Below are 23,968 nucleotides of genomic sequence, written 5' to 3' on the forward strand. Positions count from 1 at the left end.
TCAGTCCTGTCACTCTGTCAACCAAACTCTTCCAGTTACAATGCTCTATCTGTTTTTGCATTTGGAGACAAAGTACAATCACTCCCTCACAAAGTCTGCTCCTGAAGAAAAGATTGAAAAAGAAGGCTTCTTTCTACCTTGACCTCAGCTCAATATGGAAATATAAGCAAGGCCCCTGACCAGCCAGGAACCAGGGAGAAGGGAAGCTTTGGGAAAATCTTGAGAAGCATCAGCTGGCCCTTCCCTAAAGGTCCAGCTTGGTCTGTTCTGCTGTGTTGATGAGGAAAAGACACAACCAACGAAAGAGCTGTAGTCATCAGCATGAGCTTAAAGCAATGTTTTCCTAAAAGCTTTGAGGTCTGCTTAATTAGCTGACAAGGCAATTATTAGTAATTGAAAGCACTTATTTCTGTTATTTATAAATTCTTACATCTCAAAATTTAATGTAACCCTCAAAACTTACTCTTATCCTCAAAACATATTTCCTAGCAACTCTTTTACTCTTTCTCTTAAGAACATCTAAGTTTACCTGGGCAATAGGCGGTAGGATCTTTCACTCTAGATTTTCATGGAGAAAAGAAAGGAAGACGAAAAGGTGATATATTTTTTAATTTCTTTAAATTTCAATTTCTTTCAATGTCTTCAAGCCTAGACTCCTCACACTTTTTAGACCATCAGGTTTTCTGCTGGGCTCTGAGTATGTTGATATATTTTGGCAGCTACTTTGTATGGGACAATGACTAGGATTTAATAGACATCAAGCATCTCACCTATTCCCCCTGATGTACCAATTCTGATGATGGTAACTTCATAGCACTGGGCATGGTACAGTAATTTGATAAGTTCATGAAGCATGATAAACATGGAGGGAATCCCCATACCATGCTGTCGAGAGAAAAGAGAAAGTCATTACACAAACTGACACATGCACAGGACACAGTTTCTTCCTTCATTACAAGTTAACAGCCTTCAGATACATTTACATAATCATTATGATTTTGCCAAAGCTGAGGAAACCATAAGTCAGCTCTAGCTGACGCCTACATGACATGCTGATAGATGTGTTCATCTGTGAGGATCAGAGCGAGGCATCTCCCTGCCAGTTGAACTGAGCTCAGCCCTCACCATCAAGCACAGAAGCAGGCAATGGCACAGTGCACTGGGTTGTCAGGGCACAGCTACTTTTCATCCCCCACCCCCGGGCTCTTGACAGTGAGCCTTTGAAGTAGAGCTTTTTTCCAAGATTGACTTGATTTCCAGGAAATATAAATTTGACTGCCATGTAAATCAGCCCTTCCCACCATACGAAATGAAATAGTAAACCCATGTCATTGCTGTCAGGTGCCCTTGTTCATGTGCTGCCAATTCTGAGGAGCTCTGAAAGATGCGAGAGTGGAGATGTGGGTTACATCCACATGTAACAGTTCAAATCTGACGGTGAATGTGCAGGTGAGGTTAAGTTGCCATAATCCTGGTTTTCCTCAGCATTTGGAATGGCAAAATCAATGTCACCAGAAGAGGGGTCAACATGAGTTAAGGGTTTAGGAACTCCTGGTGGTCATATGTTCTAAGAACTCTCCAGAAAGATCCTTCATGCTGGAATTTGTAGTAGCTGGAGCTGAGTTCAGAATAAGTGGCTATTTTATTCCTAACATGATAACATTGGAGACTCAAATGTGTTCTTCATTTCTACTCTTGGGCACAAGGTTTGCATGCAGAAAATCATCAAGGACATCCTGGTGATTAGGTGATGACTGCCACCAACTCTCTCATTAACATATCTGGAAAACCACTGCAGCCATGACCATGATATTCTCTCCTGGGTTCCCTCCCTCTCACCTTCAAAAATATTAAACTATAAAAAGTTTGAAGCTCTAGGGTTCCCATTTTTGATTTGTTTAATATGTCCTGACTTCCAAACGCTTTGTAAGTCTCCCAGAGACACGAATCAAACCTGAATCACTTTGTATGTCCAAGATGAACAAATCTGGGCTTTGGCACTGACTCTGCCACTAATGAGTAAACTCTCTAAATCTCATTTGCTCAACTGCAAATTAAGAGAATGAACCACTATTTTATCTATTAGGTTACTTCTAAGTCAGATATTTGATAGATCTATAATTATCACTTATATATTACATGGTAATAAAATGACAAATGGGCTTGTATGTTTCTGCTAACATTCTTTTCCTCATGCATGTGCATGCATGTGTGTGTGCACGCGCACACACACACACCCCAACTGCTGGAGAGGAAGAATTTTCCAATAAGGGGCCCAAATTGGAAATCCTCTATCTGCCTAGTGAGGCCCATTTCTAATTGGCTGACCTCTGGGCATCATATTTATTTCAGCTCTTTTTCCCTAACAAGAAAGCCAAATCCATCTACTGCTGTTATTTATATCTTACTATTAAGTTCTACTGCTTGTTTATGATAATTTCACATTTTTATAAACCTTACTTTTGTGTCCTTACCCATTTTTGCACAAGAAAAAGTAACAGTTGTGGTCTAAATGTCAAACAAAAGTTAATGAGACAAAATTTGCCTACATTAAACAATATTCAGTTTCCTCTTAATGTAGATACTCTATGAACAGATGAATAAATGAATGGCTTCTTGCATTTGAGCCCAAAGCAAATTTCAGGCATTCTTGACACAGACCAGAGATCCACTTAGCTGCCTCACTGATGTTGCATAATTTTCTCTCCTGTGCTCCAGGCTTCCAGCCATGATCGCTATCCTTCTCTCATCAGGTACTTAGAGTACTGATGACTGGTGGCTCTTCCCTGGGTGCAGTAGCCACATACAATTCAGCTCCTTAGAACAGTCACACCTCTGCAGAAGATTCTTCCTCATACCCTAGTATGACTGGCTCTGCCCTTTGTGAGGACTGCAGTGTCCAGATATGTGATAGATAAGGGCTATCATTTTAGAGTACAGCCCTGTGGCAAAGACAAACTTAGAAAGGCAAGCTCGGTGCATACGCATACCCACTTTGCTCTGTGTGTGCAACCCCAAGTCCAAGAGGGAAGTGGGCTATGTAGTCCCTAAAATCACAAACTATTCCACTTTCATTTTGTCTTAGGGTACTGTGCATGACCATAGCTGTTAACATATTCTAAATACAGGAGAGCAGTTCACAGGAGCTCTGTGGAAAATGCATTTCCAGCTTTTCAGTGAGCTTATTGTAGTGTTAAATGGCAGCCTTTGGCAGTCTTAAAAATTGGCCCCTGTTTACTTAAAGTTCAACATTCCCAAAGCTGGAAAAGGGATGGAGGGGAGAAAATTACTGGTGGCTTAATCAGTTACAAACTAAAGAAAGGAAGTATGCTTTGAGGGTTTTTTCTCCTAAGTTGAGTAGCTAAGTGGTAACTAATAAACTAAAGGGACACCGAATGCTATGTTCTGCCCCTGGGACTTTTTCCTATGATGAATGTCACACCTGGAGACTTAATTTAATTGTGTGAGAAGGCAAAGCAAGAGGGGCAAAGAACTCCTGTCTTCAGAAGTTCTTTCTCTTTCTGAGAGCTTGTGATGACTCCCAGAGTGCAGTCGTTGGGGACTTACACTGACGGCCAGCACAGGGCTGGTTTTATACATACAGTATCTGTCCATCCCTTCACAGATGTCTCTTACATCTTCCCCACTTTCCTGCAATCGGAGCTCCTTATGCATAAACAGTGAAAACGCTTTCATTCTGTTGGAGCTCCCACCCACGCAGACAAACTGTGAATAAAAATAAACAATTACCTGCTGTAATGACTGTGATAAAAACCAAAGGTCAGCTTTCAACATCAATGTTTTTATTTTATTTTTCATTAATTTACTTAAGAGTATTTGCAGATATTATGGGTTATGCTCATGAGTTCACTAATTTGCATCATTAACCTGTAAAGAAGGCAGCCAGACACAAAGTTTTATGTACTTCATTAGTAAAGAAAAAGATCATCACAAAATCAAAGTGAGTGTTGCTTTTGGTCTAGTCGGTGTTTGCTGGGGTTTAGTTACAGTGAACACCAACCAGCTCTTAGCTGATATCAGCAGCTCATTGTTGGGCATTAACAGACTACATGCTTGGAATGTAAATACTGAGCACATGAAATGTAAGTAATGTGAGAACAAAAGGAGAACTAAGAGGCTTATATATGTTTTGTCATTCTGCATTCCCAATCACAAGTTGTCATTGTAAAATGTGCTATGCTAAGTTAAAGCTTCAAAAAGTTAATCAAAACTTTCCCAATCTCTCATTCAGAAGAAGTTCTCATGGAGCAAGCCTTATGGTGGACTCAAAATCTCACTACAGTACTTCATCAACTCCAAAAATTTGATTTTGTTTCTGTTTTGTTTACATTTTAACATCTCTGAAATTACAATAGGCATTTCAGTCAAGAATGTAAAATCTAATGAACAATGGTCATAAAATTGTCTGAGAGTTTCTTGTGCAAGAGCCCATCAGGGTACATCAGCCCCAGAGATTGGGGAGGTGGGAGTCAGAGAGGATCGGAATGGCCAACAGCAGCATGGATGAGCAGCCAGCCTGGTGAGTACCCGGGTCAGCAGTGGGGAGGATGAGCAGCAGCAGATATCAGAGATGTGAGGAAACAGAGCCCACAGAAAGGCATGGGGTGCAAAGCCATCAGGGAACCTAAGCTAAATGTCTGAGGAAGCTCAGTCAGAGATAAGGTAACACAGTGGTTAAGGGCCTGCCCTTTGAGATAAATCTGGCTTTGCACCCCAACCCCATCACTGGTTAAGTAACTTGCTAGTGTTACATATGCAGTTTCTACATGCCTCAGATCATCACAGCCAAAGTAGAAAAACAAAGTACACTTCGTGTGGTTCTGTGAGGATAAAACAGGATAGACAATGGCAGAAGACATTGCACAAATCCAGGCACCTTCTGAGCACTCAGCAAATGGTAACTACAATACTATTTGTCAGCTCATGTAGCAACTTCCTGGTGCTGCTTTTGAGCTTGTGTCATTTTTCTATATTGCAGAATTCAGTAGAAATGACGTTTATTCAAATCCAATAAGGAAAAGGCAGTTGGTGGTACCTGACTGATGTGGGCAGCAATAGGCAGAGGATCAGAAGGGCTGCCAGTGAGGTCCCACACAGGCAGAAAGAGTATCTGTCTAAGGAAGTTGCTAACTGAGGATGTAAAGTAGTACCCCCACTCACAAATGATTCACTATGATTATTCAGTGGTATGATTACATGATGCATTCTGTTTCCACTTAGCAATAATTCCTGTGTTACACTCATTTTCAATTATGAGATATAATTATCCTTTTATCCAGCCCCTCTGCTTCTCTTCTACCCCCATTACTGTTTTTCTGTGGCTTCTGAAGAGTTTCCCAGATGGGGATTAAAGTTGGTAATGAACTACATTGGAAGTTATCCGTACAGGCTGGGTAGCAGACAGAGTAAGACCATGGTCTAAAGTGAATTTTTAAATTATTATTGATTACTTATGAAATTTTTCTCTCTATTGGTATAGACAATTAAGACTTAGCTCAAGATCTAAGTACAAAGAGGGTTTTGCTTTGTTTGGTTTGATTTTTTACAGACTACAGTAGTTAGAAAATAATCTCATTGTGTGGTGCCAGTGAATGTAAATTACAACTATTTATATTGACCATAAAACAAAAACAGATGTTAGAACAGCTTACAGTTTGAATTCTTTGAACTCTAGATATTGCTGTAATCAACAGGAATTTCTGAATGTTTCTGCTGACATAAAGATGATAGGTACAGACAGATGCTTTTTCATTTTTGAAGCCTTACTCTTAAAGCAGACTCACTAAATATCACCACTAGACACAGTTTTAAGGCTGGCTGCTTTAATAAGAAGTAAAATATGGCTGAGGACCACCAAGCAATGCTGACCTTAAGTGACACTTACTGTGATTTATGTCCTAAACAAAATGATCATTTGTCTGGCTTTATCAAAGAAGATAAAAGTACATTGGGGAAGAGTCTGAAGTGTTGCAAAAGTGTGTTAAGGACTTTGCTGTATACTGCCAGAATTAACTCACTTTCACATCTGCCTACTGTCTTAAAAGACTTAATTTTGCCATCTTGTCTTAACCTGGTGCTATTACAGTTTATGTATGTTGTATATTTACAAAGGAGTATAAACAACTTTAAAATGCATATTACAGCCCTGGCTGGCGTGGTTCAGTGGATTAAGCACCAGCCTGTGAACCAAAGAGTTGCTGGTTCAATTCCCAGTCAGGGCATGTACATGGGCTGTGGGCCAGGTCCCCAGCTGGGGGTGTGTGAGAGGCAATCACACATTGATGTTTCTCCCCCTCTCTTTCTCCCTCCCTTCTCCTCTGTCTAAAAATAAATAAATAAAATATTTTTAAAAAATAAAATGCATATTACAGAGTGTTATATGGTAATGCTTTTTCATGTTACTTAAAATTTCTAGGGAGAAATTGGAGGATATGTTAATAATTTTATAAAAGACATATTTGAATGTTCAGTTTGAGTAAATAATGTCTAATGCTCCTCCATTATGTTTTTTAACTGCTTGATTCATTGCAGTCAGTATGACAAAGTCTGATTAGCTGTGTTCACCAAAGCTGTTTCTCCTTTCTGGGCACACAGCTAAACTGAACTTCCCAGCCTTCTCTCCAATTACATAAGTCTGTATGCCTGAGTCCCAACCACTAGAATGTGAACAGAAATGATGGGTGCCACTTCCTGTTCTAGCCCATGGAAATGTCCCATTGGTGATCCTGTAGATTGTCTTCTCCTGTCTGCTGAACAGGTGTTGACACTCAAAAAATCTTTGCAAGCCACTCCTCAAAGGTGACAGGGCACCAAGATGGTAGGAGCGTGGGTCCCTGAATCACCAGTTAGAGGAAAGTCACCCATCAATCAACTGGAAACACCCACCTTCTACTCAATGTAAATAAGACATAGACTTAGGTTATGCTAAGCCACTGATACTTTGCAGTATCTTCTAGTAAAAACTTTAAAAATATGGTAAGTAATAAAATAGGAATAATTGTCAAAATCTTCAACGTCTAAATTTCACACATCCAGAGTTCTCCTTTCCTTAGAAAATAATGTTGTTAATAATGATCATCTCTGTGAAGACAAGGCTGAATCCTCAGGTGATGACATCTTATGCCCTCTTTTTAGCTAGGATTACTGCCCTGGGATTTAAGGGAATCAAGAAATTGAACCTAGTGCGTTCTCATTCAAAGATAAGAATGTGACTGAGAAAGGCATGTTTCTGAGAAAACATCTGTGAATATAAATCAGACTTTACCTGCTGCCTCTAAAAGAATGCTTGTATAGGTCAGACAGCCAGTTCTGGTTATTTGGAATCACATTGCCTACTACCAACTCTGCACACACACACTTCTTCCTGCCATCCATCCAAATGGCCCACTCAATAGAGTTGCTTTCTGCCAGGACAAAGCAGGTTCTAAACCAGAGCATGCCATTTTATTCAAAAGAGAATTTACTGAAGGGGTTCCCACCAGGTACATAATGGGTTTATAAGGTTGGATAGTAGTTATGGCAGAGTGTGAGAATAGTGCTGATGAAAATTTAGTCAGGTGGAGAGGTTAAGGCCTGATATCTGGGATTGTAACAAAGATGAGGCAACTCTGCATGTGTGTATATCTGTGTGAGTATGAGAGATGTATATGAGTCTCACTATTTTCATGTCTAAAACAAAGATTTCCATCCCAATGATTTCCCAGAAACTAACACTTAGAGCACCAAAATGTAGTGCTCTACATTTAGTACATTTTTCTTTCAAATAGAGAAAAGCCATTACTTTTTTCATCAGAGAAGCCCTAAAGTTTAATCCCACATCTTTCACTTATGTGCTGTGTTATGCCTATTATAGATATAGCAGGATAGATAATAAATATAGATAAGTATAGGTGCATGTGCATATATATAGATATACTGCTATAACATTTATAACAATACACTTATATGTACAGATATATGTTATAGCAGTGTGTGTGTGTGTGTGTGTGTGTGAACCTCAGTTTTCTCATCTGTAAGATGGGGATAATAACAACTACCTTAGTTGCTATGGGGTTCAAATAATGTACCATGCACATGTTCCTAATACAGAGTCTAATACATGGAAAACACTTGATATGTAGATGATAGAAAACTTTCTGTCTTAAAAACATATCCTGAGTCTTTCTAGTTTATTATGATGAGTCTTTTAATTAATTGGAGTTATCCCCAAATAAAAGTCCTGGGAACATCACTGTGAGGCATGAACCTCAGACCTATCATTTGAATTCAGGTAAGGTCTGGTTAATGAGTATCAAGGATAGCCTTTTTCAATGACTCTTGGAGCATAAACATCAGAAACATCAGTGAGGAGAAACATCAATGAAACATCATTGAGAAGATGAAGCTAATATGGAGAGAGGCCTCTCTCTAAAAGACAAGGACCTGCAGACTGGAGGGTCCTGGGGAAAGGAAGGGACAGGTCATGTCAAATCAGCCCACACCATCCCACCTTGTGCTCTAGGAGAGATGAGAGGGGGCAGAAGCAATTTACCTCCCACTGTTAATGGACATCATCGATTTATTTCTTCTCTTTATCCCTCCCTTTCTCCTTCCTTACTTCCTTCACCCAATCTCTCTTCCCCTCCGTCTCTGTCTCCCTCTTTCTTCCCTTTCTCCTCCTCCTCTATCTCCTCCTTCTAACCTCCTTTTCTTCCTCCCCTTTTTTCAATGCCCACTCCCAATTAATGGACTATTCTCAGTTACTGTGACTCCAAGAATCCACCTAAGAAAAGCTTGATCCAAGTCCTAGCTCTGCCACTGTATGTTGTATACCTTGTTAACCCCCTTGCCTTCTCTGAACTCAATTTCCTTGTTCATGGAAGAAATAAATAAATATCTGCTAACCCCACCTAAAAGGGCTGATGTAAAGATCAAGGGTGACAATGGATATAAAGCTTGTTTGTTTGTTTGTGCTTGTAATTGCTAAAGAAGTGAAGAAAAGTTGGACGGAAGCTGCATGACACTCTTCTGGTGGGGCTGTGAATGGGCATAGGCCTTTTGGAACACAAAAATTCTTTTAAAAGTTTATTCCATTTGAGTATTTCTGTGAATCAGCCTAAGCAAATTGATTTAAATGTAAAAAATCTTCAGGTCTGAAAATATCAATTTTCAATCAGTGGTGTTTATAATAGAAAATACTTTTACCCTAAAAGTAGAAATTAGACGATCTAATATGTATCTTGACATCCTTAAACAATCTATTTCTTTTTTTTTAAGATTTTATTTATTTATTTTTAGAGAGGGAAGGGAGGGAGATAGAGAGAGAGACAGAGAGAGAGAGAGAGAAAGAGAGAAACATCACTGTGCGGTTGCTGGGGGTTATGGCCTGCAACCCAGGCATGTACCCTGGCTGGGAATCGAACCTGGGACACTTTGGTTCCCAGTCTGCGCTCAATCCACTGAGCTATGCCAGCCAGGGCTAAACAATCTATTTCAAAAAAAGTCATAATATTGGGAAAATGTTAATGACATCAAGTTAAGGAAAAATTCAGGATACAAAGTTATATGGTTCTAACTATTTAAAAATCTATTTATTAAAAGGATTAGAAAAAAAGAAAATAGGTTGATATCTATGATTAGATATCTATGTTTAGGGGTTTTTAAGTTGTATTTTTAATGATTATTGGGTTTTTAAAAATATTTTTCAATTTTAAGTAATGGACATAAGCTACTTTAATTATATGTAATCATATATACATATATATATCTTACATATCATTTAAAATATATGTGATAAAATAAATACTAGAGAAGTACAATTTTCCTAGCAGTATTCTATAAAGGATTTTCTTTTCATATTTCTTGTGAAATAACAGAAATCTTAATAATATGAAATACTAAATAGCGGTTATTTTCAAGATAGCATTGTTAATTTTGTTGAGCTATGGTATGCTTTAATAAAATGTGAATTAGTGAAGTTCTGCCCTAAATGCAGGTGTTAAACAGTAAACTGAATTATAATGAGTTCTCAGCATCCAGCAGTATTGTCAATGAAATTGTATTTATCTCTAGGAACCAGAACAGTCAAATAATCATGTATGAATTAGATTTAGTTTGGGAACCTTTATATTTTGTTGGGGTGGAAATGATTATTCAAGACATACACAATTTTAAGTTGTTTCAGAGAATGAGGATGACTTCAGTTCCTAGTGGGACCTCTGACATTTTGCTAACTGAATGGGTAAAGTTTGTGTTGGGAAGATAAGAAGGTATATCAGCAGAGGAAACAAGAGTTTTTTCCTCAAGTTAGAAATACTTTTTTACCTTCACATCCCCAAACATTGCTGGTAGGTTGTGTGTTTTTGTTCCTAAATCCAAGTGATAGAGAATGTCTTCATCCATAGAATCCAGGTAAGGATTGTTAACATGAACAAATCTTTTCCTGGGAAAAATAATATGAAAAAGATATAAAGAAATTTAGATAGAAATCACACAAAAGAGAAAAGATATCAGTCTATACCTATGATAACCACTAACCCAAATGCTGGACCTAAACCTTCATTTAGGATTAAATGATTTTTAAGAAGCAAATATTATAATAATATAATAAAACCAACACCAATAATAATACTGGCTAATATTTGATATGCACTTAGGCATAGCCTTAAGCGTGAAGATTGCATACTGCCATAAAAAAATGTATAATAAATACATTACATCATTTAACTCCATAACCATTCTATTAGGTAAGCAATACTAACAAATCCAATTTAAAAATAAAGGAACCAAGGCTTACAAAAGTTCAGAAATGAGCAAGATTTTACAACAAGTAGATTACATAACAGTCTGTTTTATTGAGTTCTGTCTAGCTCTCTTGGTCATTTTCTTCTCTTCGTGGGAGGCTGTGTGATATAAACTACTGGGATCGGTAGTCACATTGCCTGGGTTCCACTCCCAGTTTCCTTATCTGTAATGGGTATAGTGAAAATAACTGCCTTGCAAGATTGCCCAGAGGAATGTATGAGCCTAGCTGAGTTACTATCCTTCCTCTCTCTCAGCAAAATAAGGCAAGACAGTGAACTGTCTTTGATTATTACAGTAATGATTATGTACTACTTTAATTGTTAGTAATAAATTATCTATCCCATATCACAAGGGGTCAATCCATCTTTGCCAAGAACTATCTGACTGCTTTGCTCTATGCTCCTTCCATTTCTCTGTAAATACCTCTAAACATCTTTTAAAAAGTTTGTATTTTTCTATATTTCCAGTGATCTCCAACCATTAAAAAAATAGTTTAAAAACACTGGAGCCTAGGCTCCAATGAATTTAGACTCTGAAAGTAGGTTTTAAGTCTTCTCAGACGATCTGATAGGCAATCAAAATTGAGAATACCTCTTTAGGCCTTTGTTTCTGGAACAGCCTTCCCCTTTCCCTTCATTTTTCACAGTTCTGAGTCCTACTCACTGTTCAAGGTCAAATTCAAATATCACCTCCTCCAGGATGGCTTTCCCAAGCATCTTCCCTACCCAGTTCATATGAATTCCCATCTCCCACTGTGTTCCTAAAGCATTTATTTCACACCTAGGCTGAGAGATAAGATTTCACATGCTAATTTTCTGTTTCCCCAGAAAAATTGTGAATTTCCTCATGCAAGCTGTCTTATATATCTTTTTTTTAATCCCTAAGTCTTAACAAATTATATTTGTTGAATTAAATTTAACTGTTCAAGAAGTGGAACCAAATACTATTAATTTTTTCCTCAAAGACATTTAGGGTAACAGATTCTTAATTAGTTAATGGATCATAGCTGGTATCAAAAATAAAGCATTCCATGTTGTTATAAACTTTACTACTTCAGAACAAGACTCAAAGCCTCAAAGCAAAAGGATCCCTCCTTTCTTCTCCTGGTGAGGAGCAAGAAGACATTTACCAGTACTCCCTTGTCAGAAAAACTGTGGGCAATAAACCAGCAGTGTTGCAGGGGGAGCTTGTTAGAAATGAATAATCTCATCCCCCGTGCTAGACCTACTGAATCAAAACCTGCCGTTGAAGCAAATCTTATGTGATTTCTGTGCACATTAAAGTTTGAGAAACACTGCCGTCCACTTTCCTTCCAACTTCTGTTACCTTTTGTTTGACTCTGCCAAAACTGCTTTCCCTCTCAGGAGACTTTTCTTTGGATCCTAACTGAATCTATAAATCCTTACTCTAGAAAAGACTTTCCTTCATCTACTCCAGTGATTCTAAACCCTGACTTCCTATCAGAGTCTCCTGGGGTGCTTTAAAAAGTGCTGGTACCTGAGCCTCACACCTAGAAATTCTGATTCAGATTGTCAGGAAGTTATGGGCCTTGATATTTTATTTTATTTATTTATTTTTTATGGTTCCATATAAATTTTTTAAATATATTTTATTGATTATGCTATTACAGTTGTCCCATTTTCCCCCTTCTCTCCCCTCCACCCTGTACCCCTTCTCCCACCCACGTTTCCCCCCTTTAGTTCATGTCCATGTGTCATACTTATAAGTCCTTTGGCTTCTACATTTCCTGTACTATTCTTGCCCTCCCCCTATCTATTTTCAACCTACATTCTATGCTACTTATTCTCTATACCTTTTCCCCCCTTTCTCCTCCTCCCACCCCCCCCTGCTGCTAACCCTCATGTGCCCTCCATTTCTGTGGTTCTGTTCCTGTTCTAATTGTTTACTTAGTTTCTTTTGGTTTTGCTTTAGGTGTGGTTGTTAATAATTGTGAGTTTGCTGTCCTTTTACTATACATGTTTTTTCTTTATCTTCTTTTCTTAGATAAGTCCCGTTAGCATTTCATAAAATAAGGGCTTGGTGATGATGAACTCCTTTAACTTGACTTTATCTGAAAAGCACTTTATCTGCCCTTCCATTCTAAATGAGAGCTTTGCTGGAATGAGCAATCTGGGATGTAGGTCCTTGTCTTTCATGACTTGGAATATTTCTTTCCAGGCCCTTCTTGCCTGTAAGGTCTCTTTGGAGACATCAGCTGACAGTCTGATGGGAACTCCTTTGTAGGTGACTGTCCCCTTGTCTCTTGCTGCTTCTAGGATTCTCTCCTTCGTTTTTACCTTGGCTAATGTAATTATGATGTGCCTTGGTGTGTTTCTTCTTGGGTCCAACTTCTTTGGGGCTCTCTGAGCTTCTTGGATTTCTTGGAAGACTGTTCCCTTTGCCAGATTGGGGAAGTTCTCCTTTATTATTTGTTCAAATACGTGCTCAATTTGTTGCTTTTCCCCTTCCCATTCTGGTACCCCTATAATTTGGATGTTGGAACATTTAAAGGTGTCCTGAATGCTCTTAAGCTTTTCCTCGATTTTTTGAATTCTTATTTCATCATACTTTCCTGCTTGGTTGATTCTATCTTCTTTCTGGTCCACTGTATTGTTTTGAGACTCAGATTCCTTCCTTTCACTATTGGCTCTCCTCCACGTATCTTCCTGTATCTCTTTTATGGTAACCTGCATCCTTTCATCTAAATTGCGCCCAAAATCAACCAATTCTGTGAGCTTTCTGATCACCAGTGTTTTGAACTGTGCATCTGATAGATTGGCTATTTTTTAGTGGCTCAAAAGGATGAGTCCTGGGGGACTGATCTGCTCTGTTGGAAACATGCCTTTCCCTGTCTCTCCTTTTTTTTTTCCCCCAGTCTGGTCGCTCTTGTTACGGTGGGGGGAGGAGCCTTAGGTGTTCACCGGGGCTGGGCACCCCAGTCGCTAGATTGTGACGTTATATGTGGGGGCGGGGGTGGGAGCGGGGACAGGAGGGAACAATGGCAGCCGTTCCATGCTCCTGGGCCCAGACCCTTCCCTGGGATCCTGGGCCGCGAGTTCTGCCCTGGTCCACAGTCGCTGCCCCACTGGGTCCGCCAGCTGCAGCTGGCGTACTCAGGGATCACCGCTGCGTTCTTGCGCCCCAGATGGCTGTTGCACCGATTTCACGCCAAACTTTCCCCGACCTCCGCGCACCGCCAACCCGCGTCAGCCCTGCGCCCGCCCGGCTCGTCTTCTCCTACCAGTCTGGATGTACGGGTCTACTTCAATTTCTTGGCTGTCCGACTTCCATTCAGATAAATCCTCTATCGGTTCTGGGTGTTATTCTATCTGTAAATTATTGTTGTAAATTATTGTTGTTCTAATCTTGGTTGTGCGAGGAGGTACGGTGCATCCACCTATTCCTCCATCTTGCCGGAAGTCCGGGCCTTGATATTTTAAAAATCACTGATGTACTCCAACTTTCATATCTTCAAAAAGAAATTCTCCAACCATTAACTATATTCTCTTGTATTAATTATATGACTACTGTTAATTCATTAGTTTAGGAGACATTCTTTAGCTTTCCTTGATGATCTGTTCAATAGTTAATCCCTTGGTCAGAAAGTGGGGGAGAGGTCATGTCTGTAGATTTGTATCCCTCTGGGTTCCTCAAAGCACTTTTAACACTTCTGGCCAAGATGAAAACATAGGTAGATACACTGTGCTTCCTTGTACAACTAAATAAGAACAACAAATTTAAAAAACAAACCAAACTGCCAGAAAATCAAACTAAATGGAAGTCCGACAATCAAGGAGTTAAAGAAGAAATATTCATCCAGACTGGTAGAAGGGGTAGAGATAGGCATCCAGAGTGGAGAGGACTCCCAGCAAGGCAGTGGTTGGAGGAGTGGGGTGGGTGAGGTGGTGGCTGGTGGACCAGCAGCCCCATATTTGCGTGCAGAAATGAACAACTGGAGAGTGAGGCAGACAGTGCAACCCAGGTTTCCAGCATGAAAAAAGAAAGCCTCAATATCTCTAGTAGTAAAAACCTGTGTGGGTTGTGGTGGTGGGAGAAACTCCCAGCCTGACAGGAGAGTTTGTTAGAGAGACCCACAGGGTTCTAGAACTTACACAAATCCACCTACCTGGGATTTGGCACTAGAAGGGCCCAATTTGCTTGTTGGTAGTGGGGGAAGTGACTGAAAGCTGGCCGAGAGCCGAGCAAGCAGCATTGTTCTCTTTGTATGCCCCTCTCCAACATACAGCACCAGAATGCAGTCACATGGGTTGCCCCACCCTGAAGAATACCTAAGGCCCTGCCCCTTACTACATAACAGGCCCACTGAGACAAAAAAATATATATATGGCCCCAATGAAAGAACAGATCAAAGCTCCAGAAAAAATAGAGCTAAGTGATGAAGAGATAGCCAACCTATCAGATACAGAGTTCGACACATTGGTAATCAGGATGCTCATAGAAATGGATGAGTATGGTCATAAAATAGAGGAAAAAGTGAAGCTTATGAAAAGTGAAATAAAGGAAAATGTACAGGGAACCAACAGTGATGAGAAGGAAACCAGGATTCAAATCAACAACTTGGAACAAAAGGAAAAAATAAACATTAAACCAGAAGAGAATGAAGAAACAATTCAAAAAAATGAGGAGAGGCTTAGGAACCTCTGGGACAGCTTTAAACATTCCAACATCTGAATCATAGGGGTGCCAAAAGGAGAAGATCAACAGCAAGAAATTGAAAACTTACTTGAACAAATAAGGAAGGGAAACTTCCCCAATCTGGCAAAGGAAATAGAATTCTAGGAAGTCCAGGAAGCTCAGAGAGTCCCAAAGAAGTTGGACCCAGTGAAGCACACACCAAAGCACATCATCATTACATTACCCAAAATTAAAGATAAAGAGAGAATCTTAAAGACAGCAAAAGAAAAGGAGAGAATTACCTACAAAGGGGTTGCCATAAGCCTATCAGCTGATTTCTCCAAAGAAACCTTGCAGGCAAAAAGGGGCTGAAAAGAAGTATTCAAAGTCGTGAAAGGCAAGGAACTCCAACCAAGATTACTCTATCATTTAGAATGGAAGAGCAGATAAAGTGCTTCTCGGATAAGGTCAAGTTAACGAGTTCATCAACACCAAGCCCTTATTATATGAAAGTTAAGGGGACTTATCTAAGAAAAAAAAGGAGATCAAAACTATGAACATTAAAATGACAACAAACACAGCTATCAACAACTGAACCTAAAAAAACAAAACAAAACCACAAAAGCAAACTAAGCAAACAACTAGAACAGGAACAGAATCACAGAAATGGAGATCATATGGAGGATTATCAGCAGGAAGGGGGAAAGGGGAGAATGGAGGAAAAGGCACAGGGAATAAGAAGCATAAATGGTAGGTACAAAATAGTATAAGAAATGTAGAAGCCAAAAAGTTATACATATGACCCAGGGAAATGAACTAAGCGGGGAATGCTGGTGGTAAGGGGGGTGCAGGGTGGAGGAGAATAAAGGGGGGAATGGGACAATAATATAATAATAATAATAAATAATAATAGCATAATCAATCAAATATATTTTTAGAAAATTTTTTAAAAAGCACTTCTAAGATGATCACTCTATCATTAACCAAAGGAAAAACCACTTTAAAGTATTATGCCAAATTCAATCCAGTATGAATCTGGCAATAACAATACTATTTTTTTGTTTTACAATACTTCAATCTTCCCAAAATATAGAATTTTTACTAAAGAGGTCGCATGCGCTTTTTCTCCCCAACTTTGTTTTGCATTTTCTTTCCCTTTTCTAAAATGTGGGATGAAAGAGGCACTGGGAATACAGTCTTTCAGCAAACCATGCCACAGCACAGTCAGTGTGAGAAACTGGTGACCAAAGAAAAGTGCTGGCCAAGAAGTCTTTTCATTTTACCATTACCTTCATCATCATCATTTTTCCTTTTCTACTTCCTAGGTTTCCCCGAACCAATGAACATGGTAGGAGTCTGCTCTTTTTGGGATGGGTAAGTGGAAAATTTTCTGAAATACCAACAAGATGGAAGCTCTAAGCAAGGCATTGAATACAGCTCAGCCAATCAGAAGGAATGCGCAAAAATTCCTTAAGCCTCCAGAAGATTAATGCTCTATTATGTTCTGTGAACCTGGGGCAAGAATTGGAACTGAATTTGCAGACAGCTTTGGCAGATTTATGCCCACCCATGAGATGAATAACATACATGGTATTTTAGAAGTGAATTTTATGTAATGTCTATCACAAAGCATATGAAATCACTTCATATTATGCTGCAACACAGTTAAATCTCCCTGAGGCACTGGGAGGCCCCTTTAATTATTTCTCAGATGTTTCAGTCCATGGTCCTGGAATTAAAGACTGAACTCCAGTCTGAACTTTGAATTTCTTCACTCCTGCAGGTTAGTTAATCTTGCATGGTTTTTTTTTATTCACTTCTTTTTAAAGATTTTATTTATTTATTTTTGGAGAAAAGGGGAAGGGAGGGAGAAAGAGAGGGAGAGAATATGGATGTGGGATATATATTGATCAGTTGCCTCTTACACTACCCTAACTGGGGACCCGGCCCACAACACATGCATGTGCCCTGGCTGGGAATCCAACCAGCAACCTTTCGGTTCACAAGCCGATGCTCCATCCACTGAGCCACAACAGCCATGGCTTGCTTCACTTTTAAAATAATTGAGATGTAATTGGCATATTGCCCCACTTTCTTAGATGAGTCAGATTCCCCCAAGAACCAAGGAATAAAACTGTCATTGAAGAAACTTTGCATTGTATTTATTTTGTTTTATATTCTGAGCTGTGTTTCAACTATATCATCTCTAAACTTAAGAAATTTAAATAACTGTAGTGGTCTATCTTCTAAACATTTAATAGAAAATCCAAAGAACATCAATCTGATCAAAATAAATTAAAAAATTAAAATTACTTACTCAACATATGTATTCCTGTTAGATCCCATGGATTTATTGGAAGTAGGTAAAGTTGAAGCCATACTTTGTACTGTGTGGATAATCACTCTTAAATTGATGTCAGGAAATAAATATATAATCAGTTGCTATTCAATTATAGGGCAATCATAATAGCTCAGCTTCAAGTTAGCATAACACCCTCCCTTAAAACCTATGTCTTCTTCTAAAATCAGTAACGGAACTTTACTCTTAGCGTTCAAACTCCCTTACCAATTCAAAAAATATCCTCCTTGACATGGCCTTTTATACTATAGATCAGCTCTTGAAGCAGCACTTCCCTAAGAATATTGGGCCACTCGAAGGTGTAGCATCCTATCTCTCTGACCAGATTGGCTAGTTTGTTAACTGTTGACCAGTGTGCACCTTTCCCTCACTCTGACATTGGTCCCAGCATGGGTCTAGCATGGCACACCAACTTTCTTGGGACAACTGTATGTAAATCCAAGTCCCTCATTGGTTTCCATAATAACTCCACCACATGTTGTCTCAAAAATGTGACCAGTACATGTGAGAACTTTCGGTTCCATTTTATTTTCCTGCTCCATCCTACCCTTCACCAACTTGTTTTCATTCTGTGTTCACAAGTAAGAAAAACATAAAAGCCATGACCTCAGAGTGCCTCTTTATCTGAACTCTGCCCATTCAATTCACACAGAAACTCTGATAATTAAACAAAATCTGTTTCCCAGGGCTTCATTACACTAAACCCTAGGCTGCCCATAAAATCCAATCCAAGCAGCTGTTGGAGGTCAATCCAAGTAGAATAACAAAATAAGGCCTAATGTTTTCAGAAAACAGAGTCCCTTTTAAGAAATCCATAAATTCACTGTTTTTCTGCTGCTCCTTACTGTATGCTTTTGGGATGGAAGAATGTAGAAGCCTTTAAAGGAACTTTATCCTGTTTTTTTCTCTCTTTTTTTTTCTCAGCTTTCATGGCAATGAGCTAAAGTTCTATGCTGGTAAGAGCTTTGAGAACATTCGTCTCCTGGCTTGTAAGCAAACCAGAGCTTAAAATGTTCACAGACGCCCAAACAGCAGTGCATACAAGGCATTTCATAATGTGCATGAATTTCTCTGTAAGAATGTGCATCACAGTGAAGAATCAAATGCCTATATCTTAACTTTTAGAAGATGCTCCTCTTCCTGGTGATAGTCACTTTGAACAAACTCTTTGAACTCTGTGCTGGCCTCCTTCAGTCCATCTTGGCTAGCTAAAAATTTACAAAATGATAAGGAAAGAGAACAGGGAACTAATGCAGCACTCTAAATCTTGCTACTGCTACTACCAAATGGACATTTGTAATTTTGCCCTAAGGTATTCCAAAATCTCCAAGGTAATGACAATTTTGAGGCAAAATAAGTCTGAACTTCTGCATTGCTTGTGTAACTTGGGAGAGTAGATCCAGTTTTTGTTTATAATAAAACTTCATGGTTCTCCTCAAAGTTCTACCTGCTTCCCTTTCTCTACCACCATTGGCAATTTTGAGAGTCAACATACCCACCACCCACCTCAGGGTGGGAGAGTGTCACACTTTTATTTATTATTTCATGCTGTATTTCTAAATATTTTTTAGGGTATAATGAAGAAGACTACCAAATTCTAGTCTGGCATTTACCTCCGGCTCTGACAGGTGAAAGTGTTAACTAATTAGATGTGTTAAATAATTAATTGCTCCACTGAATTAATTAGACTAATTAACATGTCTGTTTCCAGTGCAAATTCTGTCAGCCAATGATCTTGATACCAACAGTGCCAGGGAACACCAGCAATGTTTTATGGACCCCATAGAACTCCTGATGACATTAAGGCAAGTGGTCATCATTTGGGTGAGAATAGTCTTGTAAAATCTATGAAAGTAGTGTACTAATTAAAGTCTTCTGGATAATCTGAAGTTATTTTTTTTAGTTATCAATTTTTTCAGGTCTTGATCCTACTCTTAGAATAGGTTGTTATTTAGCAATTTTTTTTCTTATTGACTGTGTTGCAAAAGGTCAGTCACCTGAATGGGAATGAAGAGATGTCACATTTTTAGAAAGTATGCAACACAGAAGTGCACAAGGCCAACTCAGGCCCAGCCACTGGGCATTTTGTGAATGAAGGCCGTGTGCCAGGCAGAGCCCCCTGAGTCAGCAAAGCCTGAAGATCATTAGGGCCTGCCTCAGCTCCACCAGGTCCATGCTCCACAGTGTCTGCCCTAAGACAAAACACGTCACTTCCTCCATCGTGCCAGCATTTTCATGTTCTCACTCCCATGAATTTTCTACTTGATGATTATGTCCTGGAGCACAACTGGGTGGTATTTTTGTCTCTTCCCAGTTGGCTTGCTTTCTGTTGGATCAGTGAGATTGACTTATGTAGGCTCAGAACCATACTCACCTCCTAAAACAGTGCTGCTGTTTCCCTGGGGGGCACAGCTAGGAATGTGGGGCTCCTAGAACCTTGCTGTAACCTGGGCATCTACTTCATGGTAGGTGCTGAGAACACAGAGGATGAGAAGGATGGTGTCTGCCCTAAAGGAATTTACTCTGTACTGGGGACAGATGAATGGTCAAGAATATGACAGGTGCTATGAAATGCAGAGGAGAGGCCATGAACCCAGACTGGCAGATACAGGGAGCTTCTGGAAGGGCCGGATGCCTGGGTTGCATCCTGAGGAAAGATATGGTCCTGAAAAATATTGCTGAGGGTAGGGGTGGGTGACTATGAGAGGCCTGTGATCCTGGCCCAGGGAAGAATGTATAAAATTCACAGAGGTAACAGAAAAGTCACATTTAGAGAACTGCTAGTAGCTCTATGTGATTTTACTTCCACATAGTTGTACCAAATCATCTCAGTTAGGGCTTTGTGGCTCTCAGTTTTTGAGATTCCTGTTATATTAGAAAATAAAGGCCAATACAGGGTTACATTAGTTATAACATACACATTTAGTCCATAATAGTCTGTTTTGAGGTAAATGGAGACTCCACATAGGAGATGTCACACTTATCACACAGTGATTATTAAGCACCTGCTATGTACTAAGTTTGTTCTGCCTCGAAGTTGCATGACGATGTAAGACCATGGTTCTTGTTTTCAGGGTCATTTTCTGGCAACTTACAAACAGAAAGGATTTAACTTACAACTGCCTGGGCCATGTTGATGGCCTTTATCACTGAGATTACAATCCATACAGTGTGGCCAAAGCTGAAATTTACTGTTCCCCAATGGCTGACCATAACCAACACCAGTGAGAAACCAGGGAAGGCCAGCAGTGCCTCAGGTGGATTGTTCAGCAGGAGCACTTGAGACTCAAAAATGTGTGGTTTTGAATATGCTTGACTTCAATGTTTAGAATCTTCCTGTTCTTCTGTTTGAGAAAAGGAAATGTGAGGCACAGGATATCAAACAAAAGTTCAAGAGATGTTATTTTATTGTAATGGAAGCATGATATTTTGAAACAATAGTGATAAGAAATAAAATTTAAAAGACTTAATTTTTTTAAAAAAGTATATTTTATTGATTATGCTATTATAGTTTTCCCAATGTTTCCCTCTTTATATCCCTCTGCCCTGTACCCCCAACCCTCTAGCAAGTACCCCCTTAGTTCACGTCCACAGGTTGTACATATAAGTTCTTTGAATTCTCTGTTTCCTATACCATTTTTTATTTCCCCCCATCTATTTTATGCCTACAGTTATGCTTCTTCTTCCCTGTACCTTTTCCACCCAATTCCTCCCTTCCCCCTCCCCACTGAAAACCCTCCATGTGATGTCCATTTCTCTGATTCTGTTCCTGTTCTAGTTGTTTGCTTAGTTTTTGTTTTTGCTGGGATTTTTTTAGGTTCATTTGTTGACAGTTGTGAGTTTGTTGTCGTTTTACTGTTCATAGTTTTTATGTTCTTTTTCTTAGATAAATCCCTTTAACCTTTCATATAATAAGGGCTTGGTGATTATGAACTCCTTTAAGTTGACCTTATCTGGGAAGCACTTTATCTGCCCTTTCATTCTAAATGATAGCTTTGCTGGATAGAGTAATCTTGGATGTAGTCCTTGCCTTTTATGACTTGGAATACTTCTTTTCGGCCCCTTCTTGCCTGCAAGATTTCTTTTGAGAAATCAGCAGATAGCCTTATGGGCCCCCTTTGTAGGTAACTGTCTCCTTTTCTCTTGCTGCTTTTAAGATTCTTTCTTTATCTTTAATCTTGGGTAACTTAATGATGATGTGCCTTGGTGTATTCCTCTTTGGGTCTAACTTCTTTGGCACTCTCCAAGCTTCCTGGACTTCCTGAAAGTCTATTTCCTTTGCCAGATTGGGGAAGTTTTCCTTCATTATTTGTTCAAATAAGTTTTCAATTTCTTGGTTTTCCTCTTCTCCTTCTGGCACCCCTATAATTCAGGTAGTGGAACATTTCATCCCAGAGGTTCCTCAGTCTCTCTTTATTTTTTCAAATTCTTATTTCTCCATTCTGTTCCAGTTGGATGTTTATTTTTCCCTTTTGTTCCAAATTGTTGATCTGAGTCCTGGTTTATTTCCTGATTTATGTCACTGTTGGTTCCCTGAATATTTTGCTTTACTTCATTTTGGGTATCTTTCATTTGTTTTTTCATTTTTGACCAAGTTCAATCAGTTCTGTGAGCATTTTGATTACCAGGGTTTTAAATTCTCCATCAGATAGGTTGCCTATCTCCTCATCATTTAGCTCTCTTTCAGAAGTTTTGCTCTGTTCTTTCATATGGGCCATATTTCTCTGTCTTGGGCAGCTGATAGGTTGTAAGGGGGCAAGGCCTTAGATATTCACCAGGGCGGGGCAACCCTCTTTGCTGCACTGCAGTGCTGCCTATGGGCAGCTCACCTCCTTGTCTCTAGTTCTACTTTCCAATGGACTCTTGTGTGAAACTGGGAGAACACCCACTGTGGTGACTGCCATAGTCTACAGTCAGCTCTGAGTTTCAGTTTCTCATTCAGTCAACCCCGCCTACATGGTCCGCAGCCTCACTTCGTGTTCTTACCGGTTGGTTGGTCTGGTTGACTGTTTCTTCAATTCCGTGGTTGTCAGAGTTTCATGTAGTTTGATTTTCTGGCACTTCTGGTTGTTTATTGAGTTTACATTGGTTGTTGTCCTTCTTTTGGTTTTGCAAGGAAGCAAAGGGTTTCTACCTACACCTCCATCTTAGCCAGAACTGAAAAAGCCTTTCTTTAAGTTCAAACTAATTGCTTTCAACTTGGAATGGAAATCTGAAGGACAAGAAGAAATTATGTAAAGAACATGAAGAAAAAGAATGTCAGTAACAACAGGATGGGCTCTGGACTATCGCATTCAATCCTTACAATAACCCTGTGAGGTAAGTATTATTATTTTCTCAATTTTCAGATAAGGAAATAAGAAACCAGAGAGATGAAATAAGGTGTTTGAGACCCTATAATGAGTTAACTAAAACCGGAATTCAGACCTACTTTTGCCCAGCTACAAAGCCATGGAAACTTTTTATATTTGATCACTGTTTTTATTTTTTAAATTGATTTTTAGAGAGAGGTAAAGGGAACCATCAATTTGTTGTTTCACTCATTCCAATCAATGCACTCACTGGTTGATTCTTGTATGTGCCCTGACATGGGATCTTTTGATTTTTGATTTTTTACTCTAGAAGAGAGAAAGGGAGAGAGAGAGAAAGAGTGAAATATCAATGTGTGGGAGAAACATCAATGTGAGAGAGAAACATCAACTGGTTGCCTTCTGTACATGTCCAGACTAGGCAGGAGCTCTGACCTAGAATCAAACCAGCTACCTTCCCATTTGGGGAAGGCGCCCAACCAAGTGAGCCATACTGGCAGGGGCAGATGTTGGGGTTCTTTAAAGAAGACAATAGTCCAAGGAGAATGGCATCAACAACAGAAGGGAATTTGATCTGGATCTTAAAGGTGAAGTAGGAATGGAACATGAAGAATGTCTCTACAATACACCTTTCTCTGCTGATTTCATTCATTTATGGGAAAAGGGTACATAGCTAAGCCACAGTGGGTGTGTATTATGGGAATGCTGCTGAAGAAAAATAGGCTCATTAAGATGATAAAAACCCCATTAATGCTGATTTTAAAATCACCTCCTTGCCAAAATTTAAAATGATCTTTAAAATGTTCCACAAACACATTTTAATTGACAGTTTAACTCATCTGAAGCTTACCATTCTCTGTGA

General features: G+C 39.3%; 1 protein-coding gene and 1 long non-coding RNA gene across 4 annotated transcripts in view; one reads left to right on the forward strand and one right to left on the reverse strand.

The window, feature by feature from the left end:
- The window catches only part of UPP2 (uridine phosphorylase 2), a 34,965-nt gene extending 17,145 nt beyond the window's left edge, over window positions 1–17,820 (reverse strand). The window contains 4 exon segments of the mRNA XM_045837610.1: window positions 771–885; window positions 3,568–3,726; window positions 10,324–10,441; window positions 17,756–17,820. Of these exon segments, the coding sequence (XP_045693566.1) occupies window positions 771–885; window positions 3,568–3,726; window positions 10,324–10,441; window positions 17,756–17,817 (454 nt within the window). The 5' untranslated portion in view covers window positions 17,818–17,820.
- A 4,942-nt stretch (window positions 17,821–22,762) lies between these two features.
- LOC123806113 overlaps window positions 22,763–23,968 on the forward strand; it is a 56,226-nt gene continuing 55,020 nt past the window's right edge. For all 3 annotated transcript variants that reach the window (XR_006783440.1, XR_006783427.1, XR_006783431.1), the window contains exon 1: window positions 22,763–23,116. This is a non-coding gene — a long non-coding RNA (uncharacterized LOC123806113). The remainder of the gene's footprint in view (window positions 23,117–23,968) is intronic.

The sequence above is a fragment of the Phyllostomus hastatus genome, unplaced genomic scaffold, assembly GCF_019186645.2.
Source record: "Phyllostomus hastatus isolate PE091 unplaced genomic scaffold, TTU_PhHast_1.1 phas_contig_1, whole genome shotgun sequence".
NCBI classification, from domain to species: domain Eukaryota; kingdom Metazoa; phylum Chordata; class Mammalia; order Chiroptera; family Phyllostomidae; genus Phyllostomus; species Phyllostomus hastatus.